General features: G+C 41.4%; 1 protein-coding gene across 1 annotated transcript in view; it reads right to left on the bottom strand.

The window, feature by feature from the left end:
* LOC122787839 (dedicator of cytokinesis protein 7-like) overlaps positions 1-24062 on the bottom strand; it is a 4057077-nt gene that overhangs the window by 1677946 nt on the left and 2355069 nt on the right. The window contains exon 20 of the mRNA XM_044054755.1: positions 23932-24018. Coding sequence (XP_043910690.1) covers positions 23932-24018 — 87 coding nt within the window. The remainder of the gene's footprint in view (positions 1-23931; positions 24019-24062) is intronic.

The raw sequence follows: 24062 nt of genomic DNA, 5'->3' as shown, positions 1-24062 counted from the left end.
GAGTTTGGCAAATAGGGTAGAGTGGAGATTGGTAAGGACAGGAAATGCATAAAGAAGGCTAGGTGAACAGGAAGTGGTTGTGTTTTTTTGTGCTTATTCAGTGAGATAGCTGCCAGCCTTATCCAAGCCACCCTTATTCAAGAGTCCCAGTTTTTGATAGATCATTTTGATGGTGTACTGAACTGTAGGCATCAAATCTGTGATTTTCAACAATGATGACTCCAGGTAGCTTAAAAGTTAGGACAATGTCTTGATGTTCTCTACTGTGATAATTGTAAAATTGTTTTTGTTGTACTTGAAAGATTTAGGGGTAAAAGCAATGTGTTTTTTTTTAATTATAGGATTTAGAAATACATAAGATTTGCCAAACCATTTTCATATGTTAGCCAAGGATAACTGTGTGATGGACTGAAGCTGAGTACATGAGATTTATGTCATCTACATTTTGTGTAAAGGGTGAATGTTGCGATGCTGAATTTAAGTTATTTATGAAGAGGTTGAAGAGAAGGGATCTAAGGATGGAACCTCATGGGACTCGTATGTTGTCTGGTATGAAAGCAGACTAAAGGGGCAGCCATTTAAAGCACAAAATTATGCTACTCAGTTAACTTTTAAACCACCTGATGGTATAGACAGGCAAGTCAAAGTCTGTGAGAGTGTGAAGAAATTTTGGATGCCACATAGTGTCAAATGTCTTAGATCTAAGCATTTTGAGATCAATTTGCCTTCACTTCTGTAAAGGCTATCCAATTTAAGAAGGACAGAAGGGCTGTGTCTGTGCTAAGGCAAGAATTAAAGTCATATTGTGTGTGACAGAAACCTATTGTCTAATAAGAATTAGAGGATCATGGCATGGATGCATCTTTTAAGAATTTTAGAAAGTGAAGATACGATATTAACAGGTATATAACTGGACAGTTCAAAAGTTACCACCCTTACCAACGGACCTGCTGATGAGAATGAAAATGGAAAAAAAGCCAATGCTTCAACTGTTAATGCTAAATACTCAGAATGGAGGCCATCAGCTACCAGTGCTTGTGGCTTAGGTTTAGATAGAGGGTAATAGGTCATAGCTGCTTAGAAGACAAGACTATATTTCAGAATATGTTTGGGTAGTCATGTCTTAGAGAGAGACAGAAAACTTGTGTTTCCATACCAGTAAAACCAGAGTGAGTTGGAGTGCAGAGTAGCAGGAAAGGCCTGTGGCTTTTCTTAGCATTCTCACTTTGGCTCCTTCTATTTTGGTTTGCCTTTATTCAGTCCCATAAATTTATCTTGAAGTAAAGCAATAAAAGAAAAAAAAACCCTGATTTGATTGAATTTGGAATATTCTCTAAATTTTCCATTACCTTGCTAAAAGAAAAAAAAACAAACAGGGTTTATGAATAAAGTTGCTTCAATAATTAAGGGACAGGATTATCATCATCTGGCGATATGTAACAGATGAGGATTTTTTTTTCCATTTTATTTTCATTCTTCTGCTTCATATGGAAGCGTGTGTGTGTGTGTGTGTGTGTGTGTGTGTGTGTGTGTGTGTGTGTGTGTGTATTATTTTTGTTCCCTAAATATTATTCAGACATTTTCTATCAAGAGCTGAGTAGAGGCACAGGATACAGCTTTGAGCTCCATATAAGATGTACATCTTGTCCCAGAAAAGGCAGACTTGTTAATTGGCTTACCCATTGTACACATAATTATGATGAAAGATATTTTTCCTAATACTTGATACAAGCAGTCTGCATGGTTTAATGCAGCAGTGTGATATAAAAAATAGCTGAAAATATACTTCTATTAATTATGATAAATACTGACAAAACTGTTTACTTTATTAATGTGGCACTTTTTCTCAAAAGCTAATTATTCTGAAACCATTACAGAATTCTTAAGTGAAAACAAAACTATTTTAATGAATAGAGAATCAGAACAACTAGGTAAAGTCAAACAATGTTGTAACAAATCAACAAAGTTTTATTCCAGCCATCAAAACAGAATACATCAAAATATTGCTTCGTAGAATAGAAAATGGATAGAAATACAGCACTATTTGGCTCTCCCTTACTGTAAAATAGTACAGAATATTCTAGAAAAAACAAACAAATGTCCTACTCTTGTCTTATACAAAGATATACAGAAAGAATACATACAATCAAAAATCTAATACAAATTCAGAAATCCGTCACCATGGTGATTACAATAGTCAGTTTATGTAACTGAAAAATGGAATCTAATTCCAAATAAAATAAGACATTTTAAAATGAACTTAAAAATATCTAAGAAACAACTGGATATGGCATTGTTCAATAAATCAAACTAGTATACAACAACATATCTTGTAAAGACTTATCCGCTGTCCTCCAAGTTGCACAAACTCCTGAAACTTTAACAGGAGTCAAATGAATTTCACAAGTCTCAATTGCTCAACATTTCCATTTTTCTAAGCTAATTATCGTAATTGTCTTTCTCGCAGTTAGTTGATAGTTTATCTCCTTCTTACCATACTTCATAAACTACATTATTGATTTTAACTGTTTATTAGATCTTAGAAGCACAAGTTGTACACTTTAGTGTACAATACTTTCTGCAAAATCTTTAATACATTAAACGTATGAAAATTCTTTTACGATTTATATCTAACCAATTCATTGTTAATGCCACAAATCCTCACTATAAAATGAAGTATTTACATTTTATCTCTGTTTCTGATAATTTACATGTATGGAGATGTTTTCAATTCTATATATACTGCATGTTATCTATTTTTTTTATTTCATTAGGTTCATAGGTAAATACAAGGTTAGGTGCCCTTGCAGGCCATTTTAGGCTTAGGCAATCTCTCCTTTCAAAGGTGAGCATCTAACCCTGTACTTTGAGTCTGTGAGGTAAACATCTTCACCATTGTGCTTCTCTCCCTAACCTTAACTATTGTGCCATTCCAAACATTCCTTTCTTTCTTTCTTTTGTTTATTTATTGTAATATTTAAATTTGTGTAACCTCAGTACAAATGAAACTTATCTCCCTGGACCTCTGCTGGAAAAGATCAGTTTTGCACATTTGGACTATCACAATTAGCAAAAACAGAGGTGGATAACTTCTCAGCACCCATATCAATGGAAAATAGCTGCATGACTGCCGAATCATAAACCAATGCACTGTATGAGCACATACACAAATGCATGGACCTTGCCATACAGAACTAAGATGCTCTCCTCCAAAAACAGGAAGCCAATATGGTGGTCCCCAGCCATCAATAAACTCTACAACAGAAGGAAGAAACTGATGCAGAAAAAAATGAAATCACAAGACTGGAAAACCTCCCTTATCAGTCTCAACAAAAAGCTGAGATCCCTTATCATATCCTCTAAAGCCAGCTATGATGGCAGAATTGCAGCTGACACCAAAAACAACCACAAAGCCTTCTATAGCTACATCAAAAACCTCCAAGGAAATACCCAGATTTGCTCTGAGTTATTGCATGATGGCACCTCCTATACTGAGCCAACAGATATAGCCAACATACTGGCCGACAGATTCAGTGCCAACTTTACCCACCCCAAGGGCCCTATCACAATACCAAAAGAAAGCCTGGTACCCCCATTTCTACGGCACAGTTAAAAGCTGCATTGTCCAAAGCCAAGACTACAGCGTTCATGGGACCTGATAATATCCCTGGCTGCATCCTACATGAGCTACAAAATTAACTGGCACCACTTCTCTGTGCCCTGTTCAATCACAGCCTTACCTCAGGCTATGTCCCTAATGAATGGTACACTGTCGCAGTCACCCCGCTCCATAAAGGGGGGACAACTCCAGACCCTGGGAACTATCACCCCATTAGCCTGATGAGTCTGGTATACAAAGCCATGCAGCGCATCATCATGGACCTGCTTAAAAAATATGGGCAATCTGCAAACTCTTGACCCCACACAGTTTGGCTTTGTCAAGGGGAGATCCTGCCTGCTGAACCTGGTTGACTTCTTTGGGGCAGTCACCAAGGCTGTGGATGAGGGTAAGGCAGTGCATACAGCCTACCTCGACCTGGCCAAGGCCTTTGATACCATTCCCCACTCAGGTATCATTGACAAACTCACCAAACTAGGCATCAATCCTTACATCACTAGATGGGTTGCAAATTGGCTCACAGACAGGACCCACAGAGTGAATGTTGCGGATTTCAAGTCAGACTGTCAACCAGTTACGAGTGGAGTCTCACAAGGCTCGGTCCTGGGCCCTCTCCTGTCTGTTTAGCATCTACTTCTCAGAAGTCCAGACCAACACAGAAGGACTCTGGGTGACCAAGTTCGCTGATGACTGCAATCTAGGAGTCATTATCAACTCCCCATGTGATGCAGACATCCTACAAAAGGGCCTCTCAGAAACCAATGAATGGTGTCAAAACCATGGCCTGAAGCTTAATGCCAAAAAATATGTTATCATCGCCTTTGGATAAAACTCAGTTCCCACAAATTACCACATTGATGGAAGCCCAATGAACACTGAAGGGGCCATAAGAGATCTGGGCACCCAGGTCGACAGCCACCTCACCTTCAAACACCACATTGCCACTGTGGCCAGAGAGTACTTCTATATGGCACATCTTATAACCAAAGGTTTCACATCCAGGAAGAAAGAGGTCACCATCCCTCTCTACTCATCCCTCATCAGACCAATCATCAAATGTAATGCCCCATTTGGCATGTACCTGACCAGACACCTACAATAGCTGGAGAGGCCACAAAAGTACCTCACAAAAAGGATCCTAGGCCTTAAACACATGTTCTACATGGACAGACTCAAGAAACTTCAGCTGTTCTCAGTCTCTTATCATCTACTAAGAGGTGATCTCTACTTGACTTACAAAGCCATGTCCAACCCAGCTCTACATGAAATGCTACACCTAAAGAAATCCCAATCCCCCTGTGCCACACGCTACAGAGATCATGACCTCATTACCACAATTAACAGAACATGCTGAAGGGACAGGTTCATCTCCCAACGACTGCCCGTATTCTGGAATAAGCTTCCCATTCATGTCAAGCAGAGCACCTCACTGGCCCTCTTCAAGAGAAATCTTGACGAGTGGATGGGTAACAAAGTTCACCCCAGGTGCACTGTGAATTAACATTGGGTGGCACGGGGCATGGGCAATTTTTTTGGGCTAGGCTTGTAAAGGCACCAGGGCCATTAGCCTAGTACACACCTATGAACCTTTGAAGTAAACAAAAGGAATGAAGGAAATGAAAAAAAAAGTACTATCAAAATAAATAAAAGCAAGTCATTTAATCAGGCATTGCTCCCGGGTTGTCCGTGAAAAGAGCCTGTGTACCCAGTCTGCCTATCTGGCTAACAAACAGTTATTATTGTTATTACTAGGACTTCGGCGTACAATTATTCCCACTGGTTTGCATTCAACAATTCCTCTTGGGGACTGTCCCTTATCAATGTACACTTAGAGATTAACTGACTAACAAAATTTATGATCCCCTTTATAAGGATTCACTGTTGATATTCAGCCATTACCTGTTACAACTAACAATATGACAATGAGCGACAAAAGAAAAGGCCTAAGAATTTGTCAACACAGGCAATAAAAAAAAGGCTGAGTTGTTTAGATATTTGCATTACATTTCATCACTTGACAACACTGAAGCAGCCTGGCTTAAGCAGTGAATGAGATTACCTGCCGCTACATTACATCTCACAAAGCAGTGCCGAGAGAGGAAGCTCTGACTAAAATCAAAACAACTTGAGATCAGTTACCTTGAACACTGGAGGACCTGGTGGGGAGGGTAGGATTGAGTGGCAGACATCAGATCACGCATCTTCAGAGTCTACTGCAATGTTATCTACTAGAAAAAGGGGGCACCGATTCTGCCAAGCCACATTCACTTGGTAGTCTTCGTGAGGCAAATGTGGGAATGTGCCTGTGCACACAGGAGTGCATACCAGGCCTTGCAAGTGGGAGTAGGCATGCCAGACAGTGGAGAAGGAACTGGGGACACAAGAAAATAAAAATGCTGACAGCTGCCTGAATAGCAGCTCCCCACAGGTGTCTCTTTTCCCATGGGGAAGGAATAAGCCAGTTGATCGTAGATAATTAATAATAGGCAGACGTTTAGAGAAGGGAATTAAAGAAACAATGCTGCATTACCTGCCAACGTTACAGCCAAGGAGGACAGCTACAAAATCAGCCTGAGGAAGTATTTATCCCTTTTTAATTGTGATTAGCCATAACTCACCCTCCAAGTCTGAAAGTCCAATACTGATTCTGGGAGGACTACTTGTAATGGCTTTCTGGCATTATGTAAAAAAGAAGTTATGTACCTACCATAATGTTCCATGTTAATTGTCTTCATCTCGCCTTCTTTCTTGCTGGTTAGGATCGGAGCCGATCCTCGGCTCCGACTCGGCCATCTTCAATAGCTCAAGAGCTGTTTACTGGCTCCAGGCTACCCCTTATCCCATGATGCCTAGCGCTAGCTACCCAGATCTCATTTGAAATTGCTAACCCAGACATAGCTATAGGAAGAAACCCCTCCAAAGAAATGGTTAAACATACCTGTCCTACTGTCTAAGTCAGTAAAGGAAACAAACCAGCAAACACTCAGCCAGTGAAAAATTGAACTCCTCTCAGTTCAACAGGATAGGGGGATGGAGGGGGGGACGCAAGAAAGAAGGCGAGATGAAGACAACTAATATGGAACGTTATGGTAGGTACATAACTTCTTTACATTAAGTTGTCAATCTCACCTTCGTTCTTGCTGGTTGGGACAGCATCACTAGCACCTACAATCCTGGGTGGCTCATTGGAACAGACTCTTCAGAACAGTGGAACCAAAGCTAGCTCTATTTCTGGAGTCCACATCCAACTTATAATGAGAAATAAAGGTATGAGGATTTGCCCATGTAGCAGCAGCACAGATAGAGTCCATGGGCAACCTAGACTGGAAGGCTACAGACATGGCTAAGGCCCTGGTAGAATGACCCTTTGGTTTGATTGGCAGGTCTTTGTTCCTTAGTTGGTAGATAAAGGTGATGATATGAGACAACCACCTGGATAAGGTCACTTTGGAAATTGGGAGACCCTGTTTGCCCCGAGCATAGGAAAGGAAAAGTTGGTCAGACTTCCTTATATCCTTCGTCCTATGCAGGTAGAAACGTATCTGTCTATGAACATCCAGTTGATGTACCTTGTATTCTGCCTTGTTGGTGTGGTTAGGGAAAAACACAGGTAGGTCTATAGACTGATTCAAATTGTTTTCTGAACAGACCTTTGGAAGGAAGGAAGGATTAGTTCTCAGGGCAACCCTATCCTTATGAAATACCAAGTATGGAGGATGGACGGATAGTGCCTGAAGTTCAGAGACACGTCTGGCTGAAGTAATAGCTACCAAAAAGAGAGTCTTCCAAGATAGAAACTTAATGGAGCAGGAAGCTGCATTCAAAAGGGGGCATAATCAAGGAGGTTAGTACCAAATTAAGGTCCCAAGGAGGAGGGGGATCTCTAACTGGGGGTCTAAGGAGAGTAGCCCCTCTTAGAAACGCTTTACATAGCTTATGAGACATAATGTTGGCATTAGAAAAACCTACATGGAAATTTGAAATGGCCGCTAATTGAACCCTGATTGTAGCAGAAGCTGACCCCAAATGAAAGAGTTCTGTTAGGAATTCCAAGATCTCGTGGATAGGGGATGTGAAGGGATCTATATTTCTATTCTCTGCCCAACAAGAAAAACGTTTCCATTTACTAGCGTAAGTCCTTCTAGTGGCAGACTTATGGGAGGAAACAATAATGTCGCGAACGGCCGGGGAAATACTGGGAAGCCTGGCTAAGGTTGGAAGTGGAGCAATCAAGCTGTGAGCTGGAGCGTTTGAAGGGATTGATGCAGCCCACCTGATTGATGAATCAGTAGGTCTGGAATAGGATCCAGAGTCCAAGGCCACTTGAGAAGGTAATGGTGTAGAAAAGGGAACCATATCTGTCGAGGCCAGTAAGGGGCAATGAGGATCATTTTGCAACCCAACGATATAGCTTTCTGAATGAGTTTTGGCATCAGAGGAAACGGAGGGAAGGCATAAAGAAGTCCCTGAGGCCAATCGTGTACTAGAGCGTCTCTGGGAGGGTGAACAGGAAGCAGGAGAAGGGAGAAGTAGCTGCTGCATTTGCTGTTGAAGGGGGTGGCAAAAAGGTTGCAGCAAGGCTGTCCCCATTTGCAGAAGATTAAATCCGCAACTACCTGATTCAGAGACCACTCGTGAAGCATGAGAATAGCTCTGCTGAGCCTGTCCGCTATGACGTTGGACGTCTCAGGGATGTGCGTTGCAGTCAGAAATCGATGGGAGGAAATCGCCCACTGCCAGAGTCTCAGGGCTTCTCGACATAGGGGGTAGGACCTGGTTCCCCCCTGCTTGTTGATGTACTACACCACTGACATACTGTCCGTTTGAATTGCAATGGTCCCAGAAGGAAGAGAGTCCTGAAGAGCTTGCAACGCTAGGAGCACGGCTCTTATCTCTAGGACATTTATATGCAGATGGTACTCGTGAGCCTGCCAAGTGCCCTGGACTGTCCTTCCCTGATAATGCCCCCCCCCTCACCCTATCAGGGAGGCATCTGTGGTCACTGTAGCAACCGGAGGAGGTTGAATGAAGGGTCTTCCCTGGATCACTATTGGGGAGGCCATCCATCAGGAAAGGTGCCTTTTTCATGCTTCCGTGATGATGATCATGTGAGACATGGGGAGCTGTTGAAAGGACCACTGCATGAACAGAAGCCACTGCAGGATTCTCATGTGGAAGCGGGCCAGGGGTATCAGAAGAATTGCCGCTGCCATAGAACCTAGAGTTTGAAGGAAGTACCGGACTTGCACTCTTTTGCATTGCATGAGGACATGAACGTGCTGGCGAATAGTGGACACCCTGTCCAAGGGTAGCTTTGCGAACATGCTCCTTGTATCTAAGTCTGCTCCTATATAAGTAATAGATTGAGAGGGCAACAAGGCAGATTTTTCAAAATTTATGGTAATGCCTAGCTGGGAGAAAATTGAGATTGTATAGTTCCTGGCTTGAAGGAGTTGATGCCTGGTAGTAGCAGTAAGGAGCCAGTCGTCTAGATACAGAAACACCTGGAATCCTTGATGCCTCAGGTGAGCCATGACCACTGCCATACATTTGGTGAACACCCTGGGGGGCTGTGGTGAGACCAAAGGGCAGAGCTCTGAATTGGTAATGACTGGCTCCCAGCTGGAAGCGAAGGAACCTCCTGGAGCGTCTGCCCATTTTGATGTGAGAGTATGCATCCTGGAGATGTATAGAGCACATCCAATTGTCCTGACCCAAAAAGGGTAGAATGGACTGTAGCATGACCATCCGAAAATTTGTTCTTTGAACAGACTTGTTCAGTCTGCTGAGATCTAAAATAGGTCTCCAGTCCCCTGTCTTTTTTGGTACCAAAAGAGCCTTGAGTAAGTTCTGGATCCATGTTGGTCTGCCGAGACTTCCTGGATGACTCTTTTTTCTAGCAGTTTTGAAACTTCTATAACTGCTTGGTCTTTCAGATTGTGTGGTACATCTGGGAGGGACTTGCATGATGGAAAAGGGGGCTGAACAAAGGGAATTTTGTAACCTCCGGATATTATTGAATGTACCCATTTGTCTTGCGTTATGCTTAGCCAGGCTTTTGGGTACAATGAAAGTCTTCCCCCGACTGCCTCCAGAGATGGACAGTCGGGCAACCCCTCAGGGATGTTGGAATGGCTTGTCAGAGAAGGATTCTCTACTGCTCTGGTTCTGCGGACCCCCTCTGCCACAAGGGCGGCATCTGTTATTATTGTTATTTCCTCCTCTGCCCCTGGAGGAAAAATCACTATGTGTGTCAGGCCAAGATCCCTGGGATTTCCAAAACCACATTTTTCCACTCTTCTGACCTTTGGGGTATGGTCTAGAGGGAGTGGAAAAATGGACTCCCACGGCCGAGAGAGTCTTGCCTTCCTGTTCACACCTAGTAAGAGTGTCTTTCACCTGTGGTCCAAAGAGAAAGGAACCGTCAAAGGGAGTGTTGGTGAATGACACTCTGAAGGATTCAGCAAAATTATACAGCCGCATCCATGCATGTCTCCAAAGTGCCACGTCTGTGCCTGCGGCTCTACTTGCCCCATCAGCTGCATAGGAAATGAGCCTCATGGAGGAGTTGACTACTGAATTAAGGGTTGCCAGCTGAGAGGCCACTTTAGCCTGAGCCCCTTCAGCTGAAGGATCCTGTAGGGTATCTCCAAGCTCTTTCAGGAGATCCCTCTGAAGCCTGGTAAAATGGCATAAGTAATTCAGTGACTTCATGGAAAAGGTCGCTGAAGCAAACATTCGCTTCCCATATCTGTCCATGGTCCTAGACTCCTTGTTAGGAGGATGGACAGAAGAAGAAGTTTCCACTAACTCCTTTTTAGTGGCTGCTGCTACCACCATGGCATCCACGGGAACACCCTTAGTAAGGAACTGCTTGTCAGGAGGTGCAGTAATAAGCTTGCCTGGTCTCCTCGGGGTAGGTTCCACTGTATCTGGGGCTGACCAAGCCCTTCAAGCCACCACAGACATTAGTGGATCGAAGGGTGGAGAAACCCAGGAGGTGGAAGGTCGGGAACTGAACACATCCAGGAATAAAGATTCGTCCTCGGTAGGGGCTAGGGTATTCCAGTTCCCCCTCTGCTTAAGTATTTCTAGGATGTCCAAAAAGGAAACATCTTCAGAGGGGGATCTCGGGGACCCTTCCGACTCATCCAAATCCGTATCCAAAGTGACAGACTCTAGGGAGTCAATGTGCTTCCTCTTGCACTTCTTCCGAGGGGGCTCCTCTGAATGATCAGGAGAGGCCTCAGAGGAAGAGGAAACACCCAATGGGGTGCCCTGAAGTGCAGGTTCCCCACACTTGGGTTCTGGAGGAGGGACAGAGGTCAACGCAGGCACTACGGGGGACGGAGCCAGTGGGGTCGAAGGTGGAGCTGGCTGAGAGGCCAGCACACTCCTCATGACATGGAAGGCGTCCCTGCCACGATGAAGAGAAGGCTCCTGCTCTGAAGAGACCGGAATCCTCCTCCGCACCGAGGGAGACGGCTCCGAGGCCGATGTAGGAGCCGAGCTCACCTGCACCGAGGCTCCGAGAGGGACAGCGGTATCGGACAAGGCTCCGATGCCACTCGCCCCCTCAGAGCCGATGAGGGAGTCTCAGCGCCCAGATCCCTCGACGGAAGGCCCCATCGAAGGGATCGGAGCCGACGACGGATCCGAAGGAGAGATAGTTATCGGAGCCGATGGTTCCACAACTCAAACCCCAATAAACTCCGGCTCCGACCTCAATGGAGTCGGAGGAGGAACATCGATAGCAAGAGACAGAACCGACACCTGTTGAGGAGGGCTGGACAAAATTTTGGCCAGTGCCTGCGACTTCAATAACCTGCTGACCACTCTCTCCACATCATGGTCTGAGAGCCTGGAGGACCGAGAGGAGTGTGAAGATCTATGACTATGGTCACTTTGCAGGAGGGGAGACCGAGGAGCCGAATGAATGGACTCTAATGAAGGGGACCTCGGCCTTTTTTTGAGTCCTTGATGGCTCCGAGGGAACTACTGGAGCCGACGAGGAAGTAGTCTCCTCGGTTCCAGCCGGAACCGAAGTGGAAGGTAAGACTTGGGCCGATGACGGCTCCGAGCTGGGAGCCAACGATTTGGCTGGTTTAGGAGACTTCACTGGCAAAGTCTTGGCCAGTGAGTCCTGAGGCTTAAGCAGCCCTCTCAAAATAAGTTTATTCTTGCGCTCCTGCAGAACTCTTGGGCTAAATGCATGGCAGACAGAGCAAGAGTCCTGCAGGTGTACAGCGCCTAGACAATAGACACAAGAAGTGTGCCCATCTGTCAGAGACATCTTCTGACAGCATAAGTCACACTTCTTAATCCTGACACTTTGGATTCCTTAGACATAATACACAATAAGAATCCACTAAAACTAACAGTAAACACTAACACAAAAACCACAAATAAGACACAGTATACTACAAAAGATGTATCTTATTTTTTTTTTTTTTAGAATTAGGAAGCCTCTAATTAAAACAGCTACCTAAAAAAAGGAAGAAATTCTACAGAGTAAGCTATCGGATAAGGAAGAGGGGGAGGTGGGGGAGGGGAAGAACTCTCTAACTAAAATGAGTTCTGAAAAACCCACAAAGAAAAACACTAAACTATCACAATTAGTTAGTGACTACAAAACTAATAGAATAAGGAAAGAAAAAAAAATCCCCAATCTGACTAGAAATATATTATAAGAAAAAAATAAACGAGCCTGAGCCAGTATCACGAACCTCACAGTTGAAGCGGCAAATGAGATCTGGGTAGCTAGTGCTAGGCATCATGGGATAAGGGGTAGCCTCGAGCCAGTAAACAGCTCTCGAGCTACTGAAGATGGCCGAGTCGGAGCCGAGGATCGGCTCCGATCCCAACCAGCAAGAACGAAGGCGAGATTGACAACTTAACATCAAAGTTTCCATGGTGGGGTGGTTTACCTCTCCCATCTATAAAAGGAAAGGATTAACCTTGATTCTGCTGCTTCTGTGATGTTCAAGCATAAATGTAACATCATGGGTCATCTTAATATCCCTGGTTCCCTAGTAACTGGCCACTCGTCACTAAAATGCTTTTCTAAATGTTCCTTTTGCCAAGGAATAATTTCAGACATTAGACTCGACTCCAACTCACGTAAGCAAACCATGTTTGTGGGTTACTACAAACAAACTGCCTTTCCTTTGAAGTAAGGATCTTTGGCATGACGCTTAGTAACAGCTGACTCTACCTCCAGCAGGGGGTACAATGTCTGCCCTTCTCATACATCCAGTACACACCACTGAGCAAGTTTATAACTGTCTGTTTAGACTCTAGGCTGGCTTGAATTCTCTCAATAACTGACCATGGTGTATTTTCAGGAAACTCATTCATTGTTATACCACCCAAATAAATGTTGTGATGTGTCCTGAATAGTGTACACCTTCCTATACACTTCAATCCTCAAACTCACTCTTTACAAAAATTCAGCCTGCCCGGAACAACTTTGTTGATTTCTTATTTTATGTTGCAGCTTAAGATTTGAAAGTTGTCATGTGTGTTGAATCAGATTTCTGTCAGAATTCCTTTCTTCACCAACCATTTTTCTGAATTGGTCACGTGGCTACAGCTTAGGATTCACATTAATGCACATGTGTTGCACTTCTGATTCTGTCATACTGTTTCCCTCATTTGAGCTGCATCTTTCTTAGAAAGTATTTAATTCTAAAGTGCTATAATAAAAGCCGGTTTGGACCGAGTGTTTATTCTTCTATATTTTTGTCTTTTTCCACATCCTTGGCAGCCTTATTTTCTGCTACTACCATATAGTCTGCATTGGTTAATAATATTCATTTTTCTATGCTTTGGCTATGTTGTGAAAGAATGTATGCTTTCTTTTCATAATTTTTCAGTATTTAGTTTTTCATGTACTAAAGTTAATTATTTCGTACTATTCATTATTTTTATGAAGCATTTCTCCGTGAACATCTGATAAAAATGGATTATGACCAGTAGGAACTTCCAGTTAGTAAATATAAAATGAATAACTAAGCAAATAAATAACGGTACAGAAAGAAAAAGAAGCAGGGCGAGATTCAATAGCACCTACACTAATTGTACACTAAATGTGCACAATCTGTATTCAAGAACATGCCTGCCATTTTTTGTGCTTTTTAGTCACTCAAAAAGATTACAGTACATGTACATGTAGCCTACACTTTGTGGTAACCTTTATAAATCCCCTTAAGCATTTAAAGCTGCAAGAAAATCAGTAAGAAAACTAAAATTAGGAGGAATAAGGTGTGAATTATAATTGTGTTGTCTGTTCACTCAGATTGGTGTACACATAGTGAAGGCTTTAATGAATCCCAGGGACATTTATTTTCTCCTTATTTTCAGTGGCTATTAGCCAGTGATGAGCATTTTCAATCTTTTCTGCTAATAAGGTAGTATCTCCAGATACATTTTTCTGGACCTTTGTCAGAAATTTCTAGCGAAGTCTTCTGTGGACACTTTCTTGCTCAACCTAATTAGAACCATATTTTCCAAAAAGATAACTGTAACAGTACGCTGGAATTCTTGCATAATGTCCTTCATCCTTTTTAAGAAGAAAAATGAAATATAAAATAGTACTTTGAATTACAGGACAGCTGTGAATTTTTTTTTAGAGATAGAGAATAGGCAATTGATAAAATAATGTCACCTATACATGATAAAAAAGCTACTGCAGGTCAGGAAAAGAATGTAAAAAACTGTTTAATAAGCTTAAACTACTTTCTTACTTTCCAGCTCTCCCCTTTTTCAGTGCCTTAAACACTTGGACAGAAATAAATCAACTTAAGGAAAAGATCAGAATCATTTGTGGCCTAAAGTCTTTGACTAGTGATTGTTACCTGCTCACATCCAATGCTGTCTAAACAAAGCTTTATTAACCTCCTGGCTTGTCTACTCCAATCATCGAAGGACTGTCCCCCCCGACTCTAGCATCACAAAACCATCTCATTATTTAGGGTTTGGGGTCTAACATCAGAGAACCATCTCATTATTTGGGGTTTGGGGTCTAACATCAGAGAACCATCTCATTATTTGGGGTTTGGGGTCTAACATCACAGAACCATCTCATTATTTGGGGTTTGGGGTCTAACATCAGAGAACCATCTCATTATTTGGGGTTTGGGGTCTAACATCAGAGAACCATCTCATTATTTGGGGTTTGGGGTCTAACATCAGAGAACCATCTCATTATTTGGGGTTTGGGGTCTAACATCAGAGAACCATCTCATTATTTGGGGTTTGGGGTCTAACATCAGAGAACCATCTCATTATTTGGGGTTTGGGGTCTAACATCAGAGAACCATCTCATTATTTGGGGTTTGGGGTCTAACATCAGAGAACCATCTCATTATTTGGGGTTTGGGGTCTAACATCAGAGAACCATCTCATTATTTGGGGTTCTTGCCATCCTTTTCCTTTAAGCCTCATGCATTCACACTAACAATCTCATTCATTCAGTCATTTTATAGAGCTGTTTTATCCAGTTCATATTCAGTTGAGTAATTATGGATGTGATGCTAGTTCAGTACAGTACAAAGTCACACTGGACATGTGCCAAAAAGTTTGATCATACTCAAGTTTATCCACTGGCAAGACCATGCAATGTGGGAGTAAAGCAAGGTTGCTGGTGAAGACATGTGTAGACACATGCAGGACACACAGCCTCTACAGAGAATGTAACCCATCTGGGGCTAGTACCAGAACACCAGGCTGTGTGAGGCAGGACTGCTTACTTTTGCACCACTATGCTGCCACATTCAAATCCCTTACTTTGGAAAAAAAACAGGGTGTTAGTCGTTGTCATTGTCTTAAGTTCTTGAATGCGTGTAGTACAGTGCTGTCCATCCTACTAAGACATGTTTTCAGTCAATCCCTTGTCACTGGATAATGCCCCTTTCTTTGGAAAATAGCAATGACAAATCTGTCTACATTGTTCAATCTATGACCCATTTCAGGAAGCACTGATAACATTTGTTTCTTCTCAAATAACTGACAACCCTGTGGATCTACGAAGGAGTTCACAATACCTACACTGCGATCCCAACTGACAATACTGAGAGTGATGAGATAAAACAGAGGGCCAAAACAAACAATTCATCTTTATATAGTGTTAACTTTATGAACAGATGAACTTAACTTACAATTTGCTGTGCTTTTGCTAGGATCTAAACCTCCTACATACTACCATGTAGGGGCTGTATCTCCATACCTCACTAATTATATACATACCTCTCAACCATACTGAATTGCTTGGTAAATACAGTTCTGATGGCAAAATATTGGAGTGCTATGAATTCCCACGTGTCCTCTTTAATTTCTGAGTTTCCTGGTTTTTTTTTTTTTTTTTACTCCTGACATCATCACGTGCAGGGTGTGCACAATGATGTCACCTTCTGCAGATCGTTCTGACAGCACATCTTTCTTCCCTGGCTCGGCTCCTCCTCCAGGTAAAAAATGTAATTGCAACGGCAGCTTCTTTTATTTACTTATAAATCTGCAGGAGAAAATTTTTACTTATTTGACAGCACATCTTTCTTCCTCGGCTCGGCTCCTCCTCCAGGTAAAAAATGTAATTGTAACTTTCTTTTATTTACTTATTTAACGGCTGCAGGCAGAACAATTTACGTGATTACTGTTACTGTGTACGTCTAGGAGAAACATTTTACTTAATGGCTGCAGGAGAAACATTTTGTTAACGGCTGCAGGCACTGCATTTACATTATTACTTTTACTGTGTGGAGAAACCTTTTACTTATTTAACGGCTGCAGGCAGAAGTCTGTGTGTCTAGGAGAAATGTTTTACTTAATGGCTGCAGGAGAAACTGTGTTTAACTTACAGTGTGTGTGCAGCAGCTTCTTTTAGCAACTGCAAGCAGAAGAAACCTTTGACTTATTTAACGGCTGCAGGCAGAAGTTTGTCTAGGAGAAACGTTGGCTCCTCCTCCAGGTAAAATATGCAATTGTAAAGGCAGCTTCTTTTATTTATTTATACAGCTGCAGGAGAAACATTTTACTTATTTGACAGCAAATCTTTCTTCCCTGGCTTGGCTCTTAATGGCTGCAGGAGACACATTTTTTTAACGGCTGCAGTGCCTGCATTTACATTATTACTTTTACCTTACTTTTACTGTGTGGAGAAATCTTTTATTTATTTAATGGCCGCAATGTTTAACATTTACGTTATTACTTTTACTGTGTGTTAACGGCTGCAGGTAGGAAACTGTGCTTAAAATTTTACTTACTTAACTTAACTGTGTGTGTTAATGGCTGCAGGCAGGAGAAACTGTGCTTAACATCAGCTTCTTACATTTACTTTATTACTTTTAGTGCGTGTGTGTGTGTGTTTGTGTGTGTATGCCCCAGTTAAGTATAACTGCTGGTTAGAGTTACTCAGACTCAAACCCTGTACCTTAGGTACAAGGAGGAAGAGCCTAAATTCTCTACCCATACCACCAACACTTGTGATTCAGGAGTTAAACATATTTTTCAACTGTCCAAAGCTTTACAAAATGTCTGGAATATTTGTCTCATACTTTTGGTCTGTTCTTCTTAAAATTTGTGGTTTTCTGGCACATCAGCGAGAAAAGAATTCACTAAATAATGATAGCCATTTAGGTTTCAGTATTCCTATCTTTCAGGAAACACATGGTAACACAAAACATTTTATTCTAGCAACTTTTCTAAGATTACACAAGCAATCTTTAAAATGTGTCCCTGGTTTTGGGCTTTTGCCCCCCACCAATACATTTTGGCTTTTTCCAGATTTCTTGTGCTGCATAGTTCTTCAGGGGAGAGAATTTAGTGCCGCTTATGCCAAGTCTGTTTTTGTTATTAGTAGCACAACAGGTAGGATACTTGCTTTTGATGCAGAAGGCTGTGTGTTCTACTCCCATAGTATGTAGATGGATTGCTGATACTGTACTGTGTTGTACTTTTAAAGGCGGTGGATGCTGCAGTCCTGCGAATGTCCTCTTTGGTGGAGATACCCAGTAACTATGAACCTGTTATCAGTTCGTCATCCATTCCCTATTTCAATATTACTAGCATATCATTTTGTTAATGTAACATAGGCAATTTATTCCTCAAGGGCAACAGGCACTTTTTATTTGTAGATGAAACAATGAAATATTAAGTTGTTTGCTAGCAGCAACCTCTTCATTAGTTACAGATCTTACACATATCTTTAATGTGGAACTATTTAGATGACTTTCACTTCTGCAGAGAATGTGCATATTTACTGATACTGGTGGACTGAGTAGACTTTTATGATGGAAATGTTCTGAATTGGGCAGTTTTGTCATTATTGGTTCATGCATTTTGTTTAGTTGCTTACTGGAAAAAATGTTCAAAACAATAAATTTAAAACGTGTTATAAAAAGTGTGCTGTATTATACAAGGAATGTAATTTAATACAATCAGGAAGGTGTATCAAAGAACACATGTATGTTTCATGTGCAAGGGGCCTACGATTTGAAAACAGCCCAAAGGTAATCTTTATCCGCCACTGGCCAGATGCATTTTCTTTGAATGTGGGTTTCAATGTGGTTTTAATGAATGTGAGTTTCAAAGGCAGAGAAGTTTTAATGCTAAGTGTATTTTCACTGTGAGACTGTATTGATTTGTTTAGCAGATGTCTATTAGTATTTGCGCTATAAAATGTAAAATAAAAGTTTTAAATGAAATCCAAATAATCATCATAGAAATAAAGCAGTGCGCACATTACATTATTTATGGTAAATGGGGAGAAATAACCAAGTAATGGGACACTGGAATGGCTGCAGGGGGGAGGGCCCCATTCGACCATGATTCTGTGAGGTGGGAAGGGTGGCAAACTCAAAGAAAGTCCAGGGCGGCACAAACTCAAACTACGCCACTGATCAGTAGGCCATGGAGCATGACTTTTGGAGGTCCTAGCAAACTATAATATTCTTTTTCTACGATAAAAATATTGCCTACCATTAAATGCCCTACTTTTACCACAAAACCCACATACTGCAAGTCACCAAAAACAAAATCCTAAGGTTTATCATTTTTCTCCCTTCCCAGTAAACATCATTGCTACACATTTAACAAAAATAGTTATCAATTACTACAGGATCTCGGCTGGGGCCATATTTTGGTTGTCTGTTCTTCAGTTTGTGTTTGAAAGTTGGTATCCCACAATTCCATTCGAGTGGGCAGGTTTGCATAATCATGTGTGCATATTTTATGTTAATCAGCATACAGATTTGTACCTATTTTTCATGGGCTTTTGTCCAGATTTTTGATGTTTCCAGGTTGAGAGGTATGATTATATATTTAAATTGAAGTTCACATAGTCTGGAAGAAAAGGGTGAATATCCAAGAAGTTATAACTCTACCTTGTCTGCCCACAACTGCAGCATTGTGGTATTTCATTCTGAACTTCCATTTTTCCTTCCTGGGACTTTAGTATTCTGAGTGGAACCCTTCTTCTGTAATTACTTCTTTGACTAACTCCATTTACAACAAAACGAAGGTGGAACAGTGGTATGGCATAATATTGCACCTGTTCCACACCCCATACAACATGATCCTCCATCATTTCATGCAATTATCATCACTGTTATAGTTATGGTCTCTAAATAATACGCTATATTAACCTGCTGTAGATGGCAGTAGTTTTTACGCAATTTGCAAATGAATTGCATCTCTATTGATATCTATCCTGCTATATATAACATCTTCATCGTATAGATAAGCTATAGCAACTTACTGTAGCTGATAGTAGTTTTACTCTAATTTGTTGCCTAATTGTATATGTATTAATGTCTATCTTACTACGTCACTTATGTCTTTCGGAGCTTTTCTCCCCAGGCCTCCACTGAAAACGGGCTCATTCTAGCCCAGTGGACACTCCTTGAAAACAAATGTAAAATAAATAAAATAAAGATTTATAGACCTATGCAAGGCTTCTGATTTAATTTTTCCTTCTTTTCTGGTAAAAAGCATGAGATTTGTATGTTAGGCAACATGTCTGTATGATGATTTAGTCCTTCACCGTCTCAAAGAGGTGTATTTGCAAGGATTTTTAGAAGTACCATCCAGATCTATAACTAAGAAGTTTCATAATAACTTCATCAAAAGACAAAAAAAATCTGCTCACACAGTCAAATTTAGGCAATAATAAGTCTAAGACTAAAAGGAAGAGTCAAGAAACACAGAAGTCACACCTCCACAAAATATTTAATAAGTCACAAAAAGTGCATATAATTTTTTCTACCTTCGTTTTCGTAATTAATTTAAATGTATTACTACCAGACTGAAGTCGAAAGGCAGAGGCCATACATTTATTGAGTGTCCAGGGTTGTAGACTTACTCACAAAACTCTTGAAACTGATCCAGAGACAAGCTGTGTCTGTTGTCACAACTGAATAAGCAGCTCAGGAAAGCATGACACATCTCACCAACAAAATTTTTAAAGATGTTAAAAAAACACTAATTTATTCATTCCCTGTTCTTGAAACAAAAAAGATCCATTTAAGTCTGTGCAGCAGATGACAAGGACCACCTCAAGACCCTATCCCTTTTATGGGTCTATATTACTTCATCAAACAGTCATTACAATGAAGATGACTTCAACTCCAAATCAGCAAACTGAATTTCCACGAACATTCACTACCGTGAAAGATTTTACCAGGGAAAAGAAGGCCAACAGCACGATTTTACCCGTTCCCCACCACAGTGCAATCTTGGAGTTGGTATATATATTTGGGGAAGGTGAAGACTCCCACTTGGGTGGGTTTTATATACTGTCTGGTGTTGACCAGGTGATTACTTCCTCTGGTGAATTTTTTTCGATGGGTTCATTTGCGGAAATTTAGTTCGCTGACTTAAGGTTGATGATGTCAGCTTCGTTGAAATAACTTTTTGATGAAGTGAAATATACTCCCTCTGTATTCTGTCTCTTACAGGCTGTTGAGAGGAGATCTATGCCTGGCATACAAGGCATCGTCCGACCCAACTTTGATCGGCCTCCTGCATATCCACAAAAGAAACAGCACCATAATTACCATTTCTAAAGACTTAAGCCTTGCCTGTGATACAAATAGGACCTGCTGGAGAGACATGCATGTATCCCCAGAGACCACCTCTTCTCTGGAACAGGCTGACCATCCATGTGAAGCAGAGTTCCTCCCTAACCCAATTCAAGTGTAACTTGGACAACAGGAAGGGGAACGGGAAATTCATCCCTGACTTGCCACCTATGCCTCTAATGGACACAGGCAGCCTCTAAATGGTTCATCTCTCAGGTCTCTACTTGTAAATGTTTCATCTCCCTAGCCCCTGCTTACACTTGTCAAGGGTAAGAGAACTTTTCAGAGATTTGGGATTCATAGTTAGGCTTAAAAAGAACCTTGTGGTCATTAGCCGAGTAAACACAAATGAATACAAATAAATGGTAAAAGTGTACATAAACACTCTGAAATTCTGATATAAAAGGCCAGTTCAATGCATTTGCACTGTGAGTGAATGAAAACAATCTGACACAGATGGAATGGCAAAAATATATATGCTGCGGGGACATAGATACAATTAGGGAAAGAGACCATTTAGCTTAAATACAAAACCATGTCATTTTAGTACATGCCCTATTTTGGATAGACCAAAATTGTAAAATAATACTAACCACTTAAAAGCCACTTCAAATAATGTAAGGACATTAGTACCAAGGACAATCTCGAGCTATAATATAAATATATGTTGCAGCAGTATGTAACCATTAAGGTGTTTTCCTTTTTGGCTCCCACCAGCACACCTTCCAGCTAACCAAGTGGTGCAGGTTATTGCTCCAACGGCTTCTGACCTGTAGTGCCTCCAGTACTAATACCCGGCATTGGGCCATCTTGGCCATACATGGTGTGATGGATGAACCACCACTGGACCAGTAAATAAGAAGCCTCAATCCTCACCTCTGGCAACAGGGGGAACGTTCACTGGGAGGATAACAGGTACACACACAGTATTTCCGAATGCAGCTCTCTGCATCAAGTGCAATTTCCCTTGGGAGCACACAGAGACCACAGTCAGTCCAGGGCTGGTTTCTCACTCTTCGTCCAGATCCCCAGTAAGACTCCCCACTGGCACAGCTATAGATTTGAGATCTCAGCTGAATGACCAAGTCAATACTTCCAGCACTCTCTCTGCCCAACCAGTGCTTCGTGTCCCTGCCCAAGTAGCTGACACTCCCACTCTTTGAGGTTTGATTTACACACAGGCACACCTGGGAAAGGCTGGCACAGGTTTACTAGCTATGCCCCCTTCTACCTAGATTATAAGGTAGTTAGCACTGCCACCAGTCACTCCTTATCGGCTACTTTAGCGCCCGTAACAAATGGTGTCCAATCTTACTGTGTAATATTAATACTAATACAAATGGTAGTTTGACCAAGAGCAAGGCAATTAAGAGTGGCCCCAAATAAATATGCAAGTACTCTCAAAACTTAAATATCTCTACACAGATCACCCACAATGAAAGGTTTAAATGTATTTAATAACAAATAATAAAAGAACAAGACAATATGAAATATATATTCACAGTGACATCAGAGTTCAAAACCACAGGAAATATTTAAAATAACATTGCAGTACAGGCTCACACAAAAAAAGAAAAACAAAATCTAAACTAAGCTTTGTTATATTCCTGACTATCTAAGAGAGTTACTATACCCTAACAACTTACTTAATGAGAACAAGGCAGATGTGGTGAATGGTTCTTGTTGTTATTGTTAGGTCCAAGACAGAATGCAGAATGCCCCGTCTCACTCAGAGACTTCTCAAAATAATATCAAAAATATTACTGCTGCGATAGCTTGCAGAGTGACACAATTTCTGGTCATATGACTTCTAGTTCCCAGGCAAAACCCCCCATTGCTGAAGCTGGCAGTATTTAGCATCTGCCTGTAAAATACTCATACAAGGGCTTTTGCTCAGATTTTTGGTAGATGTTGAAAGTCATAAAACAATTACATTCCTTCATGCTTTCAGAGTAGCAATTATTTCACCCCAAAGACAATGAAGAAATCATCCTAGTACACACTTTGCGTCTCTAGCTGCACTGAAACCCGAAAGATAACCTCTTTATGGCCTAGTTTATAAAGTAATTTAATTGCAAACATTTCTCTAAAGTTTGCTGGACTGAGGTTAACCCTCCAGGTTTCTCTGTTAACATATACATTTAAACAGTTACACCCGTGCATGTACATTTTGTTCTCTTCCAGTAGAGGCACACTGTGCACACATTTTAAGCACTTGTGCTGCTTTGTAAATACCTTTTCAACACAGATATCTGTACAGAGCAGTTTGATATACACATGACATACAGTTCTAATACACAAGCATCTTATATAAATTAGTTTGATATTCACAAAATGACATATAATTATTTACATAATTCCAGCTAGCTGTGCTGGCAGTATCTCCTCTTGAATTGGGAAGGTGAACTGGAAATATGGAGCATGGAATCTGGCAGCATCATTTATGCTGCTGAATACACCAAATTGTTTTTTAGTATGTCATAACAATGAAGAAGATCTACTGACATCACATGCATCCCTGCACATTGAGCAACTTAGCTTCAGCCTCATGCCACATTCAACAACAATTCTGTCTAGTAATTACAACACTGCCTCCATCACTGGAACAGTGCCAGATCACAAGCAGACATACCACCCTTTTCTCCCAGAATGGACAAAATGAAAGAGTGTTGCCCCCTCCCACCATCTCTCCTAGCTGTATGTCAGAGGAGAGGTGCCATATCACAAGCAAAAATCCCACAATTCTCTCTCTAATTGGACAAGCTGAAGCAATGCTGCCCTTTCCAACCAATTCTGCCCAGTTCTTTGAATGCTGAAGCTACTGACTGAACACAGCCACAGTCATGATTCTATTCCTCCACACCATGGAGCCCGAGTCTGATGATCATTTAAGGGCAGACACTAGGATTTTTCCTGTCTCTAAGACAAATGACAGTTGCTTTAATACCCTATACATAGTTCACGTTCTAAACAAGCTCAGTTTTAGTGTACTAACTGTCCTTCCTCTCCCACAGGGAAGCAAATCAATCACTGGATGTTTAACCCTTCCCGTCCGGGAGGACCAGCACCATGTGTGATCTGTTCCCAACATAGATATCTGGCACAGTAGCCAGAAGCTCATGTGCTGTGCTGTGCTGCCAGGCTGTTTCCTTAAGTTTACTTTAATTTTTTTGTTGTCCCTCTGAACATCTGCTGTACCTCTTGTTAATGAAGAAAATGCCAGCATATGGCTGCATATACCTGTGAATGCACAGACGACATTAAGCGCAGTTCCACTTTGAATAGTGCCTTCTTGTTTTCCAGCCACTTAATACCAGACACAGAGTTCTGCAAAACATGAAACACATTTGGACCACATTATGAAAGCAGTT

The sequence above is a fragment of the Protopterus annectens genome, chromosome 13.part0, assembly GCF_019279795.1.
Source record: "Protopterus annectens isolate FY-2018-M chromosome 13.part0, PAN1.0, whole genome shotgun sequence".
In the NCBI taxonomy this organism is placed as follows: domain Eukaryota; kingdom Metazoa; phylum Chordata; order Ceratodontiformes; family Protopteridae; genus Protopterus; species Protopterus annectens.
Note: the sequence above shows the minus strand (reverse complement) of the source record. Positions and strands in the feature narration are given on the sequence as shown.